Here is an 18089-nt window from a genome sequence, read left to right on the forward strand (position 1 = left end):
CTAGAGAGAAAAGGTGATTATCCTTTCAAAGACTAAAGCAGATTAAAACTTTTGTGATCCAGTCAGCAGAAGTGCTGGCTATACAGACAGTACACAGCTCTAGCAGATGTGCTGCTTGCTTTCTGTTCCAGCTAGTCTTAAGTGCCGTAGAGAAAGTTGCGTTTTGAGCTTTATTTGAGATTACCTGCACTGTTACCAGTGGTGTGACTGCAGCTCAGAGGAGGGTACATCTGAGCCTTGCTGGGTGCTGGCAGGAGCCCTCAGCCTGGGGAGCTGTGCTGCTTGTCCTGAGGTCGCGTCTGCTGCCAAGTCCTCCAGCGGAGGTGGAGGGAGTGCAGAGGTGGGGTAATGGGTAGAGAGGAAAATGACGGATGATTTTCTTCTTGCCAGCCATTCTTCGCTAGCCCTGGAGGACTTACTGAGTGTTTGTGCCTTTGAAAAAATACTTTAAAAAGCCCTTAACAACAGCAACAAAAAACAAACACAAACCCCCCCAAAGCCCCACAAAAACAACAACGATGTTGACATTTTAGAATAGCTGTTATTTATGAAGTCCAGTTTAGTGTGGTGTGCTACCTGCTGCAAATTATTAAATCTTCAGACTTCATGCTTAAATAAATATTAGGGTGTATTGCAGGGCACATATTTTCTTCCTTTTGAAATAATCTGTAAGGATTTTTAATGAACTCTTAAAATGAACTTTATGTACCTGACTAGAAAAGGTGATTTTTGTTTAAAATTGTGTGTCTTATTTTAAGGTGGTAGAAAAATACACATGCCTAAGTAGAGCAAACTGACTTTTCTAAGGCAAGTTTAAATATGGTGGTTTTAAAACTTTCAGGTGCTTGCAATCTAAATGTTATTCTAACAGTTTTAAATATCAGAGTAGATGGAGATTCAAGGTCAGAGACAGCACCTCGTTAGCTAGTAGGAGAAGTACTGAAGGCTTGACTTCCAGCCTAATCTCATTGGGGAAGCCTAGAAGACAGAAAATGTGTGGCAGAGGTGGTTTCCATAAGCTTCAGTTGGATAAGAAAAATAAAAATAAGCACAATAAACTATGTGTATTTCTGATTTTTCTATTTATTGAGTATAAAGACAGAAAACCTTTTCCTCAATTTTTTTTTTTTCTCTTTTATGTTGTTTGTTCAGGTTGCTGTTGAATTGATGCAGTGAATATAGCCGATCTAGCAATCTCAAAATTTTCTTCTTTCAGGAAAAATCTTGCCAGTTTCCTGCTGCCATGTGTGTGATTGCAGGAGCACACTACCTGAAAGGCTAGAGAAATCAGGTTGTGATCACTTGGTCTTAAGCCCTAGAAAACAAAAGTCATCTGACTTGAACCTTGAGGAACATTTTGGTTTAGCATCTGTATTGCTGCTTAGTGATAAACAGTAGCAATATAAAATAGTCATTCAATTGTGACTGAAATTACACACACAGGAAACTTCTGTATCTGTCTGTGGATGCATCTGTTAATGTTGACAAATTGCAAGTAAATACAAAGTGGGTATCTTAAGAAGGATTTATAACTTTATTTGTGATTAAAAGGAGCTAACAGCTTGAAAAATAACATGTTAAAAAAATCTGCATACTGTATATCTTCAAGGGGAGTACTGGGAAATCTAAACAGAGAGTATGCGTGAGATAGATAAGGAACCACAGCATCTCTTTAAAATGTGTTAAGATATCTAAGATTTCAGGTGTATTCCTGATTACCTAAGAAAACATGTCAGTTTTCCTTGTGAGGAAATTATGGGAAGTTATGAACCTTATGTAGATTTAGAAACAGTTATTTCAAAATTATTTCTGAGAGGGTTTTCTTGGGAGGCTATGGTGCATTTGAAGATTTTGCAAGAATGGATAAGAGATTTCTTTTTCCTTTCCCTTCGTTCTTACTCCTCCACCCATGGGCCAGTCTGTCAAGCAAAAACATTTTGTGGCACAATTGACATGCTGCTTGGCATCTTTTCACCTTTTTGCGAATTACAAATTGTCTGTTTAGTATCAGTAGAGGATTTATCTATATAACTTTCTAATCAACTACAAAACCTGTCTCCCTGAATGTTATACTTGAAGTGGTAGAAAAACCGGTTGCAGCCTGCATTCTTTCATGGCCCCAGGTTAACTATTTTTGATGGGAAGGAAAAAGCTGCTCCCGAGCTGTGATGTATTCCTTCTTCTATTTTGAGGTGAAGGAGAACTTTCACCCATAGGCTAGACTATCTTGAAGCAAGGGACATGTGACATTTGTTTTGTTCTCGATGAATGTTTGCTGCAAGTTTGACAAGTAACAAGTTTGACACCTTTAAATTGCTTTCAGTGAATTTTTCCTGTGATGCTATGTCTATGTCCTGTTCTCCTCAAAATACTGAAAAGGAGGGAAATGAAGGTAGCCTCAGACTGCTGTGAATGAAGATGTAAACAGAAGTATTCAGGTTGAAAGGAAGATTTACAGCGCTGCATTTGGCGTAATATTTACAGGAGTGCATAACTGTGCAACCTATTTTGGATGTGTATTAATCTGCACATAACTCTCAAACTCTTACCCCAGCCCCCAAAGGGTATTTGAGAGGTTACTGTTGTCACTGATACAAATAATAAATTTTGTTAATACGGACACACTATACCCTTGGCTAATAACCAAAAATAATTCATTTATTTGATATTTTAAAAATTACAAATGAAAACTTTCTGAAATTTTGAACAGTTAGTTGAGTAACCCTGTCCTGTAGTAATGCCAAATGACTGGGATCATTTTTAATTACAGCACCTTGTCATTTCTCTGTAAGAAGAGAGTTTTTTTCCTTTAATAAAGTAATTCAAGCCTATGTTTGACCGAATACAGGAAAGGCTGAGGGAGCTGGGTCTCTTTAGCTTGGAGAAGAGGAGACTGAGGGGTGACCTCATTAATGTTTATAAATATATAAAGGGTGAGTGTCATAAGGATGGAGCCATCACAAGGATGGATGGTGACAACCAATGGCAGGACAAGGGGTAATGGGTTCAAACTGGAACACAAGAGGTTCCACTTAAATTTGAGAAGAAACTTCTTCTCAGTGAGGGTGCCAGAGCACTGGAACAGGCTGCCCAGGGGGGTTGTGGAGTCTCCTTCTCTGGAGACATTCAAAACCCACCTGGACACATTCCTGTGTAACCTCATCTAGGTGTTCCTGCTCTGGCAGGGGGATTGGACTAGATGATCTTTTGAGGTCCCTTCCAATCCCTTGCATTCTGTGATTCTGTGATTTTCCTTTCTAATAAGTACTGTGATTGTGTTGCATTGTCTCTAACTCTTCTCCTCCCCAAGTGAATTTATTTGTATGTGGAATGTTTAAATCACACCAGAGGACTCAACCCACTCCTGTGGGTTCATTGTTGAGGAAAACAAATCATACACCTAGGCATGAGTCGTGGGTCTTGCATGTGTCTGAGGAAGAACACCACACAGACTGTCACATTTTAGTGAACCTTTGGCATGGCACATTCCCTAGCTCTAATCTGAATTGTTGTTACATTTTTATGATGTTTTGGAGATTTTTACCTGGGTTACTTCTTTTTCTTTTTCGTCCCCTTTTACTCCCCCTTTTTTCCCCTCATTTTTTCCCCTTGCTTTTCTCTCTTTCTCTTTCCTCTCTCTGTTTAGACATGAAATAGTTGAAGAAACAGCCACGTGCCTGCAAAACAGTTAGAAAAACACATGATATTAGGCTGACAAACCTAAATGCTTGTCTTTTGTGTTAGTGTTGTTTGCTAGGACATTTTGGTTACCAGTTAAGTTTCTGGTTTTGTCTCTGAGAGCTCTGATGTTTGTTGGATTCACATTACAATCTGGATTATGAAGAACTCAGACTTTGAATTTTCGTGTCTTATAAACCTTTGAAATAGTTCAAAAGATTAATTAATATGATAGTCTGTGCTATACTGCACCTTTAGAAAGAACTGCTTGCTCTGGAAGACTGGATTTGTCATACCATGAAGTGTGACAGCTGGATCAGTATTCAGAGGCCAGCGTTTCCTCCCCAGAGTAGCACCACAACATGCTACCTAATGCTCTGGAGAAAGGAGCTGAGACCAGATTATGCTCCCTGGATATGAAGAGTTGACACAAACGAATATAAGCTTACTTGTCTTGTAGAAGTTATGATTTCTAGTTGCTAATAACTTACTGATGCTGAGAATTATTTTTAAAGTGCAGAAAAATTAGTTAAAATGATAGCCCAAAGTATAGGCTTCCTCAGGTTTTTTTCTTGTCTGATTAGTGCAAATTTTTTTATTCTTACACTTGGACTATCATTTCCTCCGAATCAAAGTATAAGCAAGTTTGGAGCAGATCATTAATCTACTGGAAGATCCTGCAGGAAATACCAAATTTTTCTGGACATTATTAATTGGTTCTTATAGCTACACCATGATGACTGGCCAGAGATGGAGGGAAAATGAACCAACTACACTTTGGTCTTGTTTCTTTTGGGATAGTTGATGTGTAGAAACAAAGTTGAGCAGCTAAAGAACCTGAGCCAGAAATACAAGACTGCTAAGTCAACAAATCAGCATACTGCTTTTCTGGCTGCAGTGGCCGATGTAGGGAACTGTGAGCTGCTTTCTTCTATGTGCCTGGACAGAAGAGGCCAAATGTTCTGCAGTTCACCACACAGTTTTTCTCCGTGGAAATGGTACGGTTACAAAGATAAGACTCAGGGTCTGGCAGTGACATGTGGTTGAAAAGTCACTGGCTGAAGCTTAGAGTAAATAAGAGAGAAGCTATGTTGCTAGGAAAAAAAAGAGACCTTCAAAGAACTGATCGTGGTGTTGGCCTTTCCGTTCATTGACAATGATTCTCTACCAGTTTTTAAAGTAATGTGATACTTCAGATGCCTGCAACACTGCTGTGTGTGGCTATGTGAATAGCATCCCTCTGGCAACTTGCTCTACTTGGTTCTGACATAGACAGCTATTCGGAAAGACTGGGACATCTAACATGCTATGGAATCATTTACAGGTACATTTGATAGCTATTTGGGTGGTACAGAAACATGGATTGCATTGAAAGCTAATTATCTCTTCTATATAAGGAATATTGATCTTCAGAAGCTGATGATAAAATAAATGAAGCACTTTTCCTGTTTGTGCATTCTTACTTTGAGTCTGATTAAATCAATAGGCAAATTAAGCAAGGCCTTGTCTAAATCCCATGACCATCTACCTTTAATCAACTTTTTAGATCCCCTGCAGAAAAAAAACCCAAATGTTCAGGTATGACCTCACTACTCTCTGTAGGAAAAAGTGTGTCCAGAACATTTGTTGGCCACCTGAATTGTGCTAGGTGCAGAATACAGACAGGGAATTATTAAGGTTCCAGTGTGGTTGGAACAGACCATCTCCATAGGGCAAGATTTGAATACTCTGAGTTGGATGCGTAAATGCAAGGTGTAAATCAATTTTAGATATTTATTTCTTCACCTTTGTTTAGTGACTGTCTTTTCTGTTGCACAATTTATTGAATAAGTTAATATTTTAAGTAAAATATCAGTGTTATAGTAATTATGTTGCATTAAATTCTCCCTTTTTCCCACATGACGCTCAGAACTTTCTGCTTCACTAAAGATGGAATTTTATTATTATCAACACTTAGTATATGTGTCTACATTAAAGTTCACTTCTCTCTATCTCAAAGTAAGAAAAGTGTCTGTAAAGGACACCTTCAGCACATTTCTGCAAGTCACCGTCTTGGAGTCGTATCAAGTTTTCTATTAGAGCATTGCTGCTGCTGTTCAAATTTTAGTATTAATCCCCATGAGTATAGTGCCAGATTCAGACATACAGAGAATAGTCCATATCCAAATCATAGTTTAGATAGTTTGACAGCTGTCAAATACATTTTTTTTCCTACCTCAATGTTACAACATGTGCTGCTCTCCAGGGGAGACAAAAGCCTTCTGTAGGTAACCTTATTGCTTGGCTTCTGTTGAGATGACTGAGTGCTGCTCAACTGTGTCCTAAAAATTACTGTGGCACATAAGCCTGTACAGTCACTTGTGTTTACTGTTGGGATCTTCCAGAATCCCTAGTGTGGCTGACAGAACAAAAGTAGTTGAAATTAATGCCTTTGCATGTTGTCACCATAGCTCCTCATTTACTGTTCAACTAACTATTGTATCACCATTCTCCTTCTTAAGTGCATAATTACTTTAATTTGCTTTCCTGACACCTTTTCTCCCTAGTTATGAATTTGCTTGATGGTATAGAGGTGAACTGGAAGACCTTATCATACTTGGAAATGAGCAACTGCCGTGACAGAAACTACAGGGCTAAGTAAAAAAAGAATGGGCAAAGGTTTAGGTATTAGTACCAAGATATTTCAGTGAGAAAGTATGGGACTAGGCTAGGTAGCACTGGAAGCATGGTAGTTCTGCCAGTACTCAATGGAACAGAAACTTTCAGGGATAAAAACTGCATTGAGTAAGATTTTCTTCCATATTTAAACAATGTTAATTTGATGTTTCTGTGTGCGTTGGATTTATGGTTGCTTTTTTCCTTTTTATTCTTTCAATGATGATTATTTAGGAGAGAAAATTTAGTCTGTGGCTTTGATTGTTCTAAGTAGAAAGGTTATTTTCAGATGCAAGTGTTAAATCTGTTTAATTATTTTTGTTTTAATTAGTTTTCATTATTGTCTTGAAAGGGGCTGACAATATCCGGAAATACTGGAGTCGTTACTACCAAGGATCCCAAGGGGTGATATTTGTATTAGACAGTGCCTCCTCTGAAGATGATCTAGAAACTGCTAGGAATGAACTGCATTCCGCTCTCCAGCACCCACAGTTATGTACTTTGCCATTTTTAATACTGGCCAATCATCAAGACAAGCCAGCAGCTCGCTCCGTACAAGAGGTATGTTAATGTGGCAGCATCTTGCCTGTTTGTGTTTACTCTCTGCACACCACTCACCCGGTATTACTTATTACTCTGACATTCTAGTTAATAACTGGCCTCAGTTACTCTTTGTTGTAAGTGCACAGACCAAGAACAGTCCCAGCCCCTGAGAACTTGGTCCAGTGCGCTCTATACAGGCTTAGTTGTTCTGGTAAACAGACAAGTAATACTTGGATACAAACAGTTCTTCTGCTTTCACCATATTTTACTTAAGGGAGAAAAGATGTTTTTAAACTACTCTTATCAAAAGCTTCTGGGACAGTGATATTTTTTTGTTTTGCTTGTTTTTTTTTAATTTGCTATTAGTTTTAACCTCGCACTACCCCATTACTCCATTCTTTGCAACTGCTTAAAGCAATAGGTGGCAGCCATAGGTTGTCTTTTATGTCTAAGTGTTTTTTCTTAACTGTTATGGACTGATGTCAGGGCAGAGTTGCAATTCCTGTTCTGAAGTCTTTAACCTATTCTGTTTTCCTTCTTTTAAGGAGTAACGTTTTTCTCTGATTTGTAGTTATCAAGTAGTAAACTATATAATTGTTCCATTCAGTGTACCTTTTGCTCTTAAGTTCCTGAAAAATTCTTCTTACCTACGTTCCTATCATGTCACATTCCTCTGAGGAAATGCTGAAAGTTACTGATTCTTCATGAGAAGCTCTCCTTATTCTTCTCAAGTTGTAGGAAGAAATTATAATTTGGTTTTGTCATTCTGTTGATAAACGTACTCTTCCTATTAAAGATCGTATGTGAAATCTCCTGTTTGTTCTGTGAGTGTTGTTTTTATTACAGAAGAGCAAAAACTGTTTCTACACCTTATTATGCAGCTTCTTTGTATTTAAACTTGTTTTTAAACTTGTTGCTTTCTTAGATGTAGTTTGTCTAAAATATGATCTTTCTGAAGAGTTTCAATTCAATGCAAAACTTACTGATCTATAAGGTAACTCCTGTTCGTATAGTAAAGTTGTATGTACTTTCTGTACTATTTTACTGCTATCTATGATTCCTTACTTAGTCAAAAGAAACAGAGGGTAAAAAGTTGAGCCTGTTAAGAAGGAAAAGTGTAAATGTGACAGGAGTGTAGTGAAGTTTTGAATATGAGAGGAAAAGAATAAGTGAGAACTGTGTAATCTACACTGTAAAATGTTTTATTACATTGCTGGTCGTTTCCTCTAAGAATTTGTGCTTATGGAAAAAAAAGAAGAAAAGCAGAAATTTCAAGTTACATAAAAAGGTAAACTGCAGTGATGCAGGGAAAGAGTCTAAAAGTCCCAGGTCCCACTCATCTAAAAACAGATTTATGAAGATGTAATGAATATTTAAAGGTAATGTAATATGGATTTTTATGTATCAGTTTACTAATTTATTCTAGTTTATTGTGAAATGTGTAAGCAAAGAGTGTATTCCTAAGCCTTCCACTTAAAAAAGACAATATGCTGAGACACAACTGGTTTCATTTTACTCATCTGAATATACACAAGTTGTTTTGATTTTTATTTTTTTCATAGAATAATACAAATCACGATTTCCATCAATGGAAATGCTTTTTTTTCCCCACATTATTTAAGTATTTATTATTTTACTATTTTTTACTTTTCCAAATAACCAAATTGAATTGAAAGTTAATTGGGGATTGTGATTATAATTTAGGAAATGTTCTTTCTCTGTTTTCATGTAAATAGTGAATACAGGAGAGAAACAGTGTCTTTATGGCACATGATATATGCCAATTAGTTTGCTTTATAGCGAATTGTAGGTTTAAGTCTTGAACTTGCAGTTGAGCCCATATGGATAGACTTCTGGGGCTGTACTGAATCTTTTGTGTATTCAGAGTTAGCATTTCTTCTCTTTTCATTGACAATACCCTCATTTTCTCCCCATGCATTATTATGAATTGCTTGATATCTCAACGGAGGAATAAATCCATATGTGCTTACAATAGCATTTAGATGTTTCTACTGCATACTCTATTAAGAAAATATCTTTTGGTGTTTTATCATAGCAAACAAGTCTTGATTGCTACTTCGAATCTGTATGAAATGCTGAATACAAAAATTTTGTTAAAAGTGCACAGCTTATGCATATTTTCAGAAAAAAAATGCAGTCTGTATCAAGAACTCAGCGTATGTCTCCGATGTGCTTTACTGAAGAATAGTAGGAAACAAAATGACAAAAAGAAAAAAAAAAAAGTCATGAAGTTGTTACTTTGTCCCTGGAAAAATGATGTCCTGTGCTTGCTGTGTATGTGAAGTGGGAGGCTTATTGGTCAATTTTACAGATGTTTAAATGGAAATTTCTTGCTTTCCTAAAGGCTTTCCGTGCTGTTGTTCTCATTATGGACATGTGACATGGAAGTAAAATGCTGAATCATGAAACCATTCCTTATTTCACAAAGAGTATATTTAAGAATTTAACAAAAATAATGTGTTGTGTATCGAGAGTTGTATTAGACATTTTTACAGAACAAAGTCCATTAATTGTAGATATCTCCTCACTTTTGTATGTTATAAGACAAATGAATCACAGCTGAAATTTAGGAGTATGTATGCATTATTTTAGGCAACAAGTTGCCTTTCTTTAATGGATTTGAAAGGACCCCTTGGAGTATAACTAAAGAAAATGTCTTGAGTTGAGTGGTGCATTATAGGAATTGTAGAAAAATATTTATCTACAACAAAAATCCTTCAAAAACTGTACAAGTGCCAAGCAGTTTCTGCAACAGATGTTAGTTATATTTTCTGTTGGGAAGTGCGGTTCCTTCAGTTTTTCAAAATTTTGTGTTTTATTTTAATGTGTTTTCTCCATGCATTGCTTAAATAGAAACAATATTGTAGAAGCTGCATGCTGTAAGTATTAAACAATGTCACGAGTAGTTCAGTTTGAAACTATGATGGCTAGTTGTAAGAACATTGAAATAACTCATTTAATTTATGAAATGTAGTTTCACCCAGTTAGTTTTGCAGGCATGATTAGAGGGTATACATAATATTATTGAAATTATCAGGAAAAATTACAGCAGAACTTACATTGAAATTGTAATCAGTAAATGTAATCCTTTTTTCTTGTGTTCAGTTTCTGGTCAGCTGTTTCCTATTTTTTTTTTTTTTTAATTTTGAAATGAAATCAGGAACGTAAATTTAACATTAGAATCTAGAAACTATAAAATGGAGATATAATTTTAAATATTGTGCCTCTTATTTCTGTTGTGTCAACTTATATTGGTATTTATTCCACCTTCCCTTGTCAAAGATATTTGTAAGTTGTTTTGTTGTTCCTGTTACAGTAGGACCTAATTAAGTGTTTTCAAATAACTACTAAGTGATTTTGACTGAGACATGCTGAAATGAAGACTCTGTATATAAACCAGACTGTAAAACTCAGTCCTATTTGAGTCAATAGATATGCTGCAAAGTAACCTTATTTTGGATTAAAATCACAATAATGAAGAAAGTATCATATGTAAGACAGTTTTTACTGCCATTTTGGAAACCTCTTGAATTACGAAATAAAAATAGTTACAAGTGAAAAATAAATTTAGTTACTCAGCAGATGGGAGGATGGTGGCCTATCAGTTTGGCCACTGTTTCCAAAATACAGGGTACAATTCTAAAACAGTGTACCTAATTATATATATATATTTAAATAAGTATCTTGCTGACAGAGTGAGCTTTTGGTTTGCTATCACAAAGGTGCTTTTGGTTATAACAAGTGGTTTTGATTAGTCAGATTTCTTTTACAGGCTTTAAATATTACAGGAGATTTATGATCGTAGAAGTACTGTAAATTACTTTGCAAGGGAACAGCAGCTTGACTGTGATTACCAACTTGTTGATTTTTATTTTAGAACATGTGCTACTTCATTTAATAATATTGGAAGCTGGATATTTAGGGGGTCCCTGTGATTTAAACCAGTGTGCAAACTGGGAGTTGCTTTCCTCACAGGTATGAGCAATATTTAGGAGTCACAGATAGGATGCATCTGAAGCTGTCCATATGTCCTCTGAAGCAAACACTTGTCTGAAGCTGTTGAGGACTTGAGGAAGCTGTGTAGGACTGGCGAAATGAGAAACCCACTCAAACTGTGAAGCTTTGCTAGTTCAGTAATGAAGCAGATGCATGTTAAGGCTGCTCTTGATATTGCAGGTGTACTAGATGATCCATGTAGGTCCCTTCCAACTGAACTATTCTAAGATCATATATATGAAGACATTCATAGAGTTGAACACTAGTACCAGGGGAAATCGTTGAAGATATATTCTAAATCCCTGCTTTTAAAAGTGCTCAAACTTTTAAACATAGACTTACTGGTAGACAGTGAATGAAAAGTCATCTTAGTCTGTTTTAAGATTTGTATTATCTTTTAAAATACTGTTGTCAGGGGAAGAAAGTGAAAAGGTTACTCAGTGAGCCGATCACTTGAGCTTTTTTTCTGTTGCATACAAGATCCTACTTCGAAGTAACAGTACTAATGGGTGTGTGAAAATCCCGAGGAAAATCTGGTTTTCCTTTTCTCTTCAATAGAGCAAAATACCTTCAAATTGCAAACAGTATTTTCAAAAGCAAGTGAGAAAGGTTGATCCTATGTTTACGTAGGCTGCAATATATTTATCTGTTTGAGAATATTTTAAGGCATCTGGGTTTTCAATTGTGGACAGTTTAATTTGGTTTTCTGCTAGCAGAAAAGTGGCAGGTGACTCTCCTTGTAAAAAGAGCCACCTTAGGGATGTAAGGGTTAGTGTTTGTTATGCTGCCAGTTTCTTCTCTGTAGTTTATGTCTGGAAATCATTTTGTAGATGACAAAGTCTTCTTGATGCCTTAGGTGTCTTAGAGCTAAGTAAACATTGGAGGAGAGTGTCCAGGTTTTTCAGCATCTGTGGAGGCTCTTACTGGTGTGGGCAGCTGGACCACTATAGGGACTGCACTTTCTGAGCCTGCTGATGCTTATGATTTGAGTTGACTTGCATATGACAGGTTTAATTCCAGGATGTAATCACTGCTTTTTATTTTGGTGTCTTCGTACTGTTTTGCCATAGTTCATGCCATTTGTAGTTTCTGCTAGGTGGGGGAATGTGGTTTCTTTATGGAAACCCTTTCAAAGTAGTAGTGTGTGAGTAGTATTATAGATACCATTACTAACAATCTGAAAAACTGTGTTGAACAGTGACATGTGAGGACGTTTAGCTTCAGAGAGTATGCAGGATCTCAGCTAACAGTTTTGAGCAGATAATGCCTCCAGCAGCAGGTACCATAGAAACTTAGCCTGAAGCTGAGAGTGAAAATGGAAGTGTTCTCTGCAGTCTGTCCCATCCTCAACCTGGTCAAGTATCTCAGATTGGTTCACCTATCTGCATTCTTAAAGACCAGCTGTTGCTAACCCGTGTACTTTATGACAGAGACATCCATAGCAAAGTTAAATCGAGGGCAGATTTTTGGTTCCTCAATAAACTGTTTCTGAAATGATTTATCTTCAAATTACTGCAGCACATAGCCAAATGTGGATTCCTACCCTGTTTTGAGATCATAGTGACCTTAATGACCTTAATATTTGCAATCCCCTCACTGCAAATACTTCTTCTCGTCCAAGGTGTATCCCCTGATATTTGAAGATTGTTTTGGAGCTGGACTCTGCTATTTTGAGTATTGGCTGCTTCCTTCACAACTGTGGCCTTTGCAGGAACAGAGGAGTTATTTGTCAGACTTCAGTTACAAACACATTTGCAGAAGAGGAGGACATTATTAAACTGATGTTTAGGAAATATTAGTTTTTCCATGTTTAGAACTATACAGAAATAACTCCTATTTAAATGTCTCGTAGGAACTCCCATTGTGATTAAAGAATTTCTTCAGACCTGTGAGGAACATGATTTAGATATAAAAAGATCATAATATAAAAGAATGTAAATGAAATACAATATAAAAAGATAAGCAACAACTTAAATAAAAGTAGTCTGTGAGTATTTCCACATCTTAGATGTGAACAGCAAAAATTTTGTACCATTGCGAGCCTGTGTTCAATGTAAGTATTTAGCAGGTAGTGTTTGCTTTAATAATTTCATAGTTTGATCGTACTAATATAAAGTTGGGTAGTAAATATTACTGCAGAATGGAAGTGAGCATATAAAGAAATCAAGATGAGAAACTGCAAATCTTGGAAGAAGCTGGATTTTTCTATTGTTTTTGAGTCACTGGCATGGGAGGAAATAATGATGAGCAAAGAAGAAATTAAGGTGATCTGAAAATTAATTGTAAAGTCTTTTTAAGGATTTTAAATAAATCTGTCTAAAAGGGTTCTACTTTTTGTGAAAATCTTTATATAAAAAGGTAACATGAAGAATTCAAACCATAAGCGTATGGATTGATATGGATTTCTGTTTCAGTTATGTTTTATAATAAAAAAGAAATGACAGATAAAACTCCAATACATTTTTGATAGACCCAAAGATGAATTGGAATTGTGTATAATTTTTAGGTGGATAGTACAGCTTACAAATAACTGCTGTACCAATATACATGGTCCAATTACAAGAGAAAAGTGTATCTCTGAATATTAAATTCCTAGTCCTATTCTTGACAAAGAAGTAAGTCTGCAAGGAGCTGAGTTGAAAGAGTACCCATAGAAACTTCAAATTGGAATAACCCTCCTGAAGATAGAGACAAAATGCTTGAGCACACCTGAAAATATGCACATACTGCAGAATGTACAGGGAGCTGAAGAACAGGAGTGGAGTAGCCAAGATGGGAGTGGAAATACTGTCCTCCTACACCAGTTTCATGACATCAAACTGTCCTTAGAGAAGTAAATCTCTTGAATGGTGTGTGCAGCTGATGATGCGAAGTGCAAGTTTGCAAAAAAGCTGCATGCTTTAGAGTAGATTTTATTTAAAGAGTACAGCTGTATACAGTTTCAACAACAGTAGCTTGATTTTTAAAGCATTATTTGTGTTGTGTCTGCAAATGGCTGTTTTATATGCATATAGGTGGGTGTACTTGGAGTGTTTATTTTACCAGCAGTATTGGCTTGTATGCTGTACTTTTTGCCTATGCTGTCCTTCAGGTGTGACAGTCTGACTCTGTGGCTGTGTGATGAACTGGCTTGTGCATAAAAATTATGTACTACTCCCCTCCTTCCTCCTGGTCTTATTTTCAAACAGTCTCAGCTCATGAGACATTTGGGTAAGTTAATGTACAGGCACAAACAAGAGGTGGAAGGAAGGTTAGAGTGATGCAGAAAAACAGTGGTATGGAACTCTAAATCCCAATGAGACTTAGACCTTCCTCCCTGCCACCTTTCTAATTCACCTTTTTTTTTCCTGATCCCACTACAGTGAACCTCAGCAGAAGAAGGTTATGCAGGAAATTCTGGGCAATAGTTTTCCCCTGTTACTTAACAATGAAGGTTCTGGAGTAGGTCTGCAAGGACCTTTACTGAGGTTGAGAGTAAGGTATGAAAGAAGCACTTATTTTCACTATGTGCTTTGAAAAGTAAACATCCTTGTTGTCTTCCTAGCCAGGGAATTATAATGTCATTCAAAAAGGAGGAGTTGGTTGTGCATGCAGAACTAAACATAGCAACTGTGAAGTTAAAGCATAATCTGTATAAATAAAAAGCAAAGTGATTAGATAAATTTTCATATGCTTTCAGATAAAAAAATCTGTATTCATCTTTCAGTAAGTGTTTTTCATAAATATTTGTATACTTGCAAATGCTTATATAGTATTCATTAAAGACTGGTGGAGCTCAGAAGAGTGCAGCTTTTGAGAGTTCTTTCTGAAACCTTTTTTGTTTGGCCAAAAGTTGCTGGGCTTCGGTAGAGGTTTACATGAAATACTGAGGCCCATTGGATACAAACCTGACTACACAATCATAAAGACCCTTTTGGGCCTCTAAGTCTGTGATACGGCTGTTCAGAGGAACTCCTGAGTGCTCTAAAATTTAATTACTGTTTGAGACATTTTACATGAGCAGGAGAAGATCTGTTTCTTTCAGAATAAATAAGTATTTCAAATGGAACACGAGAATGGCTATATAACTGCTTTCCAAATACAGCTCTACAATTTTTAAAAAAGAGTTTTCAGGATCAGATGAAAAAGAATGGAAAATTATTTAGTAATGCACTGGATCAAGTTTGTGAAAACTCTGCTATTGTGCAAGTGATTTAGGATGTGGGTTTTTTCGGACATCCTTCTTATATTTATTACAATGAGTACAATAATACAAGTTGCTGCTTTTTAAAAGATGAGGACATATCCTCCCCCTGCCTTTTTTATTATTAATAGAAAGTATTAGAATGTCTCTATTACTAAAATAAGCTTATTGATTGAAGGGAAGTTAACTATATTGTAAACTTTCTATTTACCAAGCAGGAAGCTCTCTGATAATTTTGCATAGCTGAACTTTTTTCTGTATTATTTATATTTGTCACTCAATATGACAGAAATAAATAATTAAAAAAAGGTTGATTATGATCACACAATCTTCATTATATTAGGGTAGGAATGCGATGTATTAAATGAATTTCTGGTCTCAGTCCATTCTACAAGAATTAGATACTCACACTGCATGGGAGATCATGATAAGAATCTTTATTGGTCATGTCAGGGAGGTTCAAGAATAACCGAACAGGAGAAAATCTGTCCATTTAATATTTGTGTAGGCATTTAAAGTTTTAAGTATGTGCCTGAAAACTAGAAATTTTTCAGCTACATTAGCACTACCCACACTGTGAAGTAACATAGATTAATATCGTCTGTAATTCCCAACATCTCACAGAGCTTGCTGGAAACGTGTCTATGCAGAGTTTCTTTAAACCTGCATCAAACAGAACATGTTCAGAGTTCAGGTTGGGTATTGGGTACTTTTGGTACCTTTTCAAACTCAGCATTTCTGAAGGTGCTTGAGAGGAATTCCTCTTGGGTATGAGTTGTAGCATGGGTGAAAGGAGAATTGAAAGTAATGCATCATTAGACCATCAGAGGCTGAAACTGCTTTAGATGGGTGAGCATAAAATTCCTTTGAAAAGGAATGAACAATGCAGCTCTTGACATGGTGATGATGGCATATGTGTGAGACTTTATGAAACAATGATGTATTTCCAAGTGACATGATAGGGAAAGGATCATCCTTGCATCAGCATTCTGGATGCATGTTACTGGGACAACTGCTGCAGTTGTCAAGGACCAAGAAAGAAATATGTAGCATTGTAAGGCGAGATCAAATTCTTTCCTGTCCATTCTCAGTGCGGAACTGGTTCCTCCGCCCAGGACTCCTGCAAGCCATTATGCATCTGGAAGAGTCTTAGATGCTGTGGGGGTGTGAGGGAAGCCAAAAATCAAAGATGGTTCCCAAGTTAAGAGCTTAAGTGTTGGACAGGACATTGTAGTTTTTGAAAATGGGATAATCCAGTGATAAGGAGCAACATGAGGAAAGGAAGGGGACAGGTGACAGATGTCATGCACCTCTTTCCCTGCCTCTTCCCAAGATTTTACCGGCAGTAAAGTAGAAGAGGCAAGAACAGACAAGTGGAGAGCAATCTGGGGTTGAAACAGAAATGAAGAATGGAGGGGAGTTCTGCAAATTCAAAAGTGGGGAAGAGTCCGCAGTTCAGGGAGGATGAGGATGCAGTACTCCTGAGTTTTTGCTTAAAGCAGTCAGTTTGAAGCTTTTTTCTGTAGGGATGTATGGAGAGAACAGTGTCCATTATGTTTTCAGAAATCTCATCTGTCTACTTCATAATGACATCTAGTTCAAAAAGAGGAAACCACTCTCCCATCCCCTTCTTTCAGTGATTCAGCAGCAGATGCAGACATACCCCTGAAGAAACATGAATTATCTACTCTCTAGCATCTGGTAACAATCTTCCTTCATAAGACTAGAAGCAGAGTTTTGAATATAATGACATTATTCTAATGATGATCTGTTGATACTGCAGCATATCATTAGTCATTCTGGAATCTTTATAAGCATAAATGTTTTCTCAAAATAGTTTAAATGTTTAGAAAATCTGCAGAAAATTACTGCAGTCTGACATGACACAGTAACTTGTTCGGCTGGAATCTGAACAGCCCAAAATTTTGAGTTAGTCCAGAAAAGAATTATTAGTGAAGGATCCTACAAATAGGAAGTGTATAAAAGGAAAAAAAATAAAACAATTTCAGGATTTTTTTTTTCTTGAAAAAATGTATTGTTAGGATTTACCTAGGTTATTCTTATTTTTTTTTCTACTGTTTACAAGAATATAGTATTAACAGTGCATTGAATAATCCATGACGATGCATGCATAACATTTCTCAATGGCTTTACATTTCTGATGTTCTCTGTTATCTTTGGTTGTTCACATTTTGCTCAGATGTGGAGCTGCAAGGGTCAGAAATACTTTCTTAAAACTAAAGACTTGATATTTGTGTGTAGACCTTTTTAAAGTTAATACATGCTGAAGTTCCTTGTTCAAGTATTAATAGGCACTGTAAGGAATCTAGCAAACTGTTAAAAAACAAAAAAAAACCCAACCCCCCCAATCTGCATTAGTGAATGAAATCTTCTTAAAAGGCTGTTCGTTTCATCCATGCAGATGTATAGAGGAGAATAATTGGGATTACTGCATATATTGTTACATATTTGATACAATTGCATTATTTATTTAAAATTAAGTTCTGCCATCTGTCTCTCTGTCAATACAAGTTTGTTCTGTAATCTTTTTCCAATAGTTCTTCATAATGCATTATCATACTATTTGTATTTTGATTTTGGTTTTATGTTACTGTGGTAATAAATGCTGAAAAATTATTTCACTGAAGTTGTATGAAACATTTGAGTATTTTAAGGATATCTTTCTTGATTTCCTATAGTTTTGTTCTGTTGCAGTAATACCTTTGCAAGAGACCATATACTACCTACAAATCTACGACCAAATATTCAGTTCCGAATTAGATACCTTTGTTTGTCTCTCCTGATTATGTCTTTACTCATAGTTGAGAGTAAAAGAAGTGACCGAAATTTGAGTTCCTCTCTAGGACAAATATAAAACTCTACAGAACTGCAAATGAAAAGATGTTCTGTCACCAATGTTACAGGAAACACTGGGTTCCCTTTAGCTACAGCAATGTCTTCATTGGTGGCACAATGTGTGTTTGTTGTTTTAAAAATGTATAACTCATTTTGA

General features: G+C 36.3%; 1 protein-coding gene across 3 annotated transcripts in view; it reads left to right on the plus strand.

Annotated features, from left to right (window-relative positions):
* ARL15 (ARF like GTPase 15) overlaps positions 1-18089 on the plus strand; it is a 224468-nt gene that overhangs the window by 88047 nt on the left and 118332 nt on the right. For all 3 annotated transcript variants that reach the window (XM_080362288.1, XM_080362287.1, XM_080362289.1), the window contains one exon: positions 6686-6894. In XM_080362288.1, coding sequence (XP_080218414.1) covers positions 6686-6894 — 209 coding nt within the window. The remainder of the gene's footprint in view (positions 1-6685; positions 6895-18089) is intronic.

This window comes from Nesoenas mayeri, assembly GCF_963082525.1.
Source record: "Nesoenas mayeri genome assembly, chromosome: Z".
Classification (NCBI taxonomy): domain Eukaryota; kingdom Metazoa; phylum Chordata; class Aves; order Columbiformes; family Columbidae; genus Nesoenas; species Nesoenas mayeri.